Source organism: Myotis lucifugus, unplaced genomic scaffold (genome assembly GCF_000147115.1).
Source record: "Myotis lucifugus unplaced genomic scaffold, Myoluc2.0 scaffold_1356, whole genome shotgun sequence".
Lineage (NCBI taxonomy): Eukaryota > Metazoa > Chordata > Mammalia > Chiroptera > Vespertilionidae > Myotis > Myotis lucifugus.
Genome location: NW_005872404.1, coordinates 36,113 through 41,259, shown reverse-complemented (window position 1 = coordinate 41,259; position 5,147 = coordinate 36,113). Strand labels below are relative to the sequence as shown.

Below are 5,147 nucleotides of genomic sequence, written 5' to 3'. Positions count from 1 at the left end.
AATCCACACCTGCCAAATACCCTAAGCCCTTGTTCCTATATGGACCATACATGAATCCACCAATCAGCGCACGCCGAGTACACTAAGCCCCCACCCCTTCCCATCCCACCCCTCAAAAGGCGCGCCCACCCTGCACGAGTTGCTGTTCTCCCGCCGGTCCTTCTCCTCTAATAAAGCCTGCAGTCCTGGTTTTCAGCCTCTGTCTGATCTATCAAATGCCAATTGAGAGGTGTCAGGATGGCCGAGTGGTCTAAGGCGCCAGACTCAAATACCAACTGAGCACAGCCTGTGCCAGGCAATGCTCGAAGCACTTACAGGTATGAACACAGTCTCTCTTCACTACAATTCATCCATCCATCCATTCATCCATCCATTCATCCCGGAGGCAGGAGCCAGTGAGGCACATTCATTCAACAGATAATTATTGAGTGACTACTACGTGCCAGATGCTGGGAATAAGCAGTGGCGAGACAGACAAACCCCGACCCCTGCCCACATAATGTTTGCGAGTGGAGAGGAAGGCAGCCAACGTACACACGAGTAAAAGACAGCGGTCAGACTGTGAGAAGTGCTAAGAGAAAGTCAGAGGAGGACGAGAGGGCAGGTGGGAGGGGCTGTTTTTGAGAGGGTGTCCTGGAGAGCCTCACTGAGAGGTGGCATTTGAGTATGGATCAGACCTGGCCCACCTTCTCTCAGCTGAGAATGGTTTTTACAGAATAGCATTTACAATCAATTCCATGATGGGAACACTAACTTTGATGTTATCCCCCTAAAAGAATCCCGTTCTTAGCCTTAGTTGACCTGTATTATTGAAAAACAAAACAGTAATCAAGTCTTATTATAAAGTCACATTTCATCACTAAACATCTTGTGGACGTTTTCTCTCTGGGTATATGTTAAGTTCCTACATAATAGTCTCAATTTTGCCTCATAGCCAACCCAGCCTAAGGTCTTTAAAATGTGGCCTTTACATAAAAAGTGCTGACCCTGGAATAGCCCCAGGAGGTGAGGAGATAAACCCTGTCTGGGGCAGAGGGAACAGCCAGTGCAAAGGCCCAGAGGCAGGAGCCAGGGAGGCTGGCGCCCTGGAGGCAGGAGGGTGATGCAAAGGGTCATGGGAACCTAGGCACTCAGTGCAGGGTCCGTGCCAGTTCCTGGGGTCTGTAAGTATATGATGGCTATCACTGATGGAACATCTTTTTCCTATTATATGACCTAATTTGTTATTGATGAGTAGAAAGCTATTGATTTTGTCTACTGATCTTTCCCCAGCCCTCTTAGCTTATTCTCTTATAGTTTTATTAATTTCTCAGTTGGTTCATTTGGATTTGCTTTAGAAGGCAATTGCATCTTCTACAAATGATGCATTTTGCGTTTTCCTGCCCATACATAACTCAGTGTCTTCCTCCCCTCCCCCTCCCTCTTTCCCTTCTCTCTCCGGAGTTCCTCCCCTCCCTTCATAACGATGAGAGTTTAACCCCTCCCTTCATAACGATGAGAGTTTAAGTTTTCAGAGGAGCCTCAATGAGAGGTGTCTCCATCGTGTGATTTTGCCGACCTTCCTGGGGATTTGTCTGCCCTCTGCACCAGGCTGCCCCCCTGAGGAGGGGGCATTTGAGCCAGGTATTAGAGGATGAGTGTTTGGAGCTCTTGGAAAGAGAACAGCATTGTAGGGAAAGGGAACAGCATGTACAATGGCTCAGAGGTTTGAGGGGACTTGTCATGTTTGGGGAACCTATTACAGGTCTGGAGCAATGAGGTGTCAACTATGGCCAGAGAAGGGGGTTGGAGTTAGAATCACTGTGCCAAGTTTCTAGGTCCTGGCCAGGCAGGACTGCAGGGCAGGGGGCGGGTGAAGGAGGTGTGTTTAGATGAATCCTCACTTCTTGGTGACTGACTGCCTGTGAGGGTGAGGGAGAGGCTGTGTTTCTGGCTGAGCTGGTTAGTGGTGGGGCCACCAGAGCAGGCTTGGGAAAGGGCAGGAAGAGTTCTGCGTGAGTGGAGGGTGTCGGGGTGTCTGGGAGTGGAGCTTACCCCGTGGAGGGAGCTGGCTCTATGGGTTAGGACCTCTAGAGAAACTCTAGGCAAATGAAAGGATCTGGGGGCTATCATCAGAGGTGATATTCAGAATATTTAACAACCACTGCGGTTTGGGAAGCAACCAGTTATAATATCCTTGGATGACATTAAAATTTTCCTATTAACTTTTCAGTTCTCAGTTCTTATATGCACAGAACCCTGGGCTGGTGGGGGCCTGGGGAAGGCCTGCCGCACAGCCTGCCCAGTGCCCTGCCCAGTGCCGTGCAGGGCGGCCCATTTGCTCAGAAGAGAGAGGGAGAGATAGAAACATCAATGATGAGAGAGAATCACTGACTGGCTGCCTCCCGCATGCTCCACACTGGGGATTGAGCCCGCAACCCCGGGCATGTGCCCTGACCGGGAATCAAACCATGATCTCCTGGTTCCTAGGTCGACGATGCTCAACCACTGAGCAACACTCGCCAGGGCCCAACTTCATCTCTTGATGGGAGGAACTACAAAGCACTGTGGCCATTCATATGTGTGTAACCCAGAAGACTTTTTATTTTATCACATTCCTTTTGCCATGTAAGGTAATATATTCACAGGTTCCAGGGATTAGAATTCGGACATCTTTGGGAGGCCATTATTCTGTTTACTCCAGGGTTTTTTCCAGATGGTGGCTACAGTAGTGCCTGTTATCTGTGAGGAATACACTTCAAGACCCCCAAGGGATGCCTGAAACGGTGGATACTAGCGAACCCTATACATACAGCTGACCCTTGAACAACATGGCTTCAAACTGCACAGGTCCACTGATACACGAATTTTTTTTTCAATAAATATATACAGTGCCGTAAATTTATTTTCTCTTCTTTATGACTGTCTTAAAAACATGCTCTTTCCTCTAGTTTACTTTATTGTAAGAATACATTACATAATACATATAATATACAAAATACGCGTTAACCAACGGTTTATGTTATCGGTAAGGTTAGCCATCACCAGTAGGCTATTGGTAGGTAAGTTATAGGTGGATTTTCAACTGCAAGGGGTGTTGGCACCCCTAACCCCTATGTTGTTCAAGGGTACATTGTGCTGTTGTTTCCTATACGTATGTATCAATAAAGTTTAATTTATAAGTCAGGTGCAGCAAGAGATGAACAACAATAACTAGTAATAAAAAGAGAACTGTAACAATATAATGTAATAGAAGTTACATGAATGTGGTCTCTCAAAATACCTTGCACTGTACTCACCTTCTCACTTAGAGGAAGCATTTTACAGCTTCTCTTTGACGTATCCAAATCGCCAGCATCGTCATTCTTGTGCTGTGGGGCCATCTGTAAGTAAAATAAGGTGACGTGGACATGAGCACTGCGACACTGAGGCAGTCAGCCTGACAAGGGAGAGGGCTGCTCAGTGACTAGCGGGTGGGCAGTGCGTGTAGAGTGTGGAGACAATGGACAAGGGGATGATTCACGGACCTGGCAGGACAGTGTGGTATTTCATCCCGAGACTCAGAATGGAGGGACATGTTAAAACTTATGAATTGTTTACTTCTGGGATTTTTCCATTTAACATTTTTGGACCACAACTGACCATGGGTAACTGAAACCACAGAGAGTGAACCCGTGGATATGGAGGACTACTATATTATGAATTTAGCTACCATAAACATTTGAACAGTTATTTTTGTGTCTGTGTGAACATAAATCTTTATTTCTCTGGGATAAATGCCCAGGAGTGCAATTACTGGGTCATATGGTAATTGCATATTTTATTTTTTAAGAAACTGCCAATCTGTTTTCCAGAGAGGTTGTAATATTTTACATTCCTGGCACAATGTATGAATGATTCAATATCTGCATCCCTGTCAGTGTTGGGTGTTGTCTATATATATATGTCAATGATGAGAGAGAATCACTGACTGGCTGCCTTCTGCATGCCCCCTACAGGGGATCGAGCCTGCAGCCTGAGGGGAATTGAACTGTGACCTCCTGGTTCATAGGGTGACACAATCACTGAGCCACACCTGCTGGGCACTATTTTTACTGTAGCCAGTCTGTTAGGTGTGCAGTGCTATCTCGTTGCCGTTTTAATTTGCATTTTGCTAACGGCTCTTTTCAGATGGGGTTGGTTTTATTGAAGGCAGCACTGTCATCTCCAACGTCGTGCCTAGTAATGTTCAGTGCAAGTTACATCAAGGGGTTGAAGTTTTTGTTGTTGTTTTTCCCCACTGTTGCTGGGAGGTTAAGTCGGTTCTACTTTTCTTTTTTTAATTTATTCTTCATTGTTTAAAGTATTCCATATGTCTCCTTTTGCCCCACTGACCGGTCCCTGCCCGCCCCCGCCCCCTGCTGTCCGGCCCCTGTGTCTTGCTCAGCCGCAGGCCAGTCCAGGGGTTGCTCTCTCCCCGCCTTTCCCGAGGCTGGACGGTCTCCTCCATGCTTCCTGTCTCTGGATCTATTTTGTTCATCAGTGTATGTTGTTCATTAGATCCCACAGGTGAGTGAGGTCACGCGAACTGACCTTCCTCCGACTGGCTTCTCCCGGCCCGTCCGTCCGTCCGTCCGTCCGTCGGCGCTGCGAGTGGGAAGAGCGCGTTCTTTTTCGCAGCCGCGTCGTGTTCCATCCGCAGCGGCACCGCCGGTTTCAGTCCACTCGTCACCGGTGGGCACTCGGCCGCGTCCAGCTCTTAGCGACTGTGCGTCGCGGCCATGACGGCCCTGAAGTCTTTATTGCGAACAAGCCGGGGAGGGAAGCGCGAGAAAGGCCTCAGCCCAGCGCAGCCGGCGCCGTGAATGCCTCTGCGGAACAGGCTCTGACCCCAGATGACCCCACGCACGCACGCACGTATGCACGCACACGCACACGCACACACACGCACGCGGCGCGGCCCTGGTTCCGCCAACACCAGGGCGAGGGGCGCCAGCAGAGGGGCCGCGGGCGGGGCCCATGCCGTTACGGGGCGGCCTGGGCGGCACCCGCGCCCTGGGCCTCCTGGTCCTGGTCCTGCTCTTGCTGCGGCTCCCGGAGGCCCGGGACGGCGGGGCGGGGGGGCCCGGGCCCGCACCCTCACCCACCCACTCGGGGGGCGGCCGCCAGGACCCGGGGGCGGGCCCGCG

General features: G+C 50.0%; 1 protein-coding gene across 1 annotated transcript in view; it reads left to right on the top strand.

Moving 5' to 3' along the window:
• Window positions 1–4,977: 4,977 nt before the first annotated feature.
• Window positions 4,978–5,147, top strand: part of LOC102423469 (serine protease 42) — a 3,769-nt gene continuing 3,599 nt past the window's right edge. Inside the window, exon 1 of the mRNA XM_023748392.1 lies at window positions 4,978–5,068. Within this exon, the coding sequence (XP_023604160.1) occupies window positions 4,978–5,068 (91 nt within the window). The remainder of the gene's footprint in view (window positions 5,069–5,147) is intronic.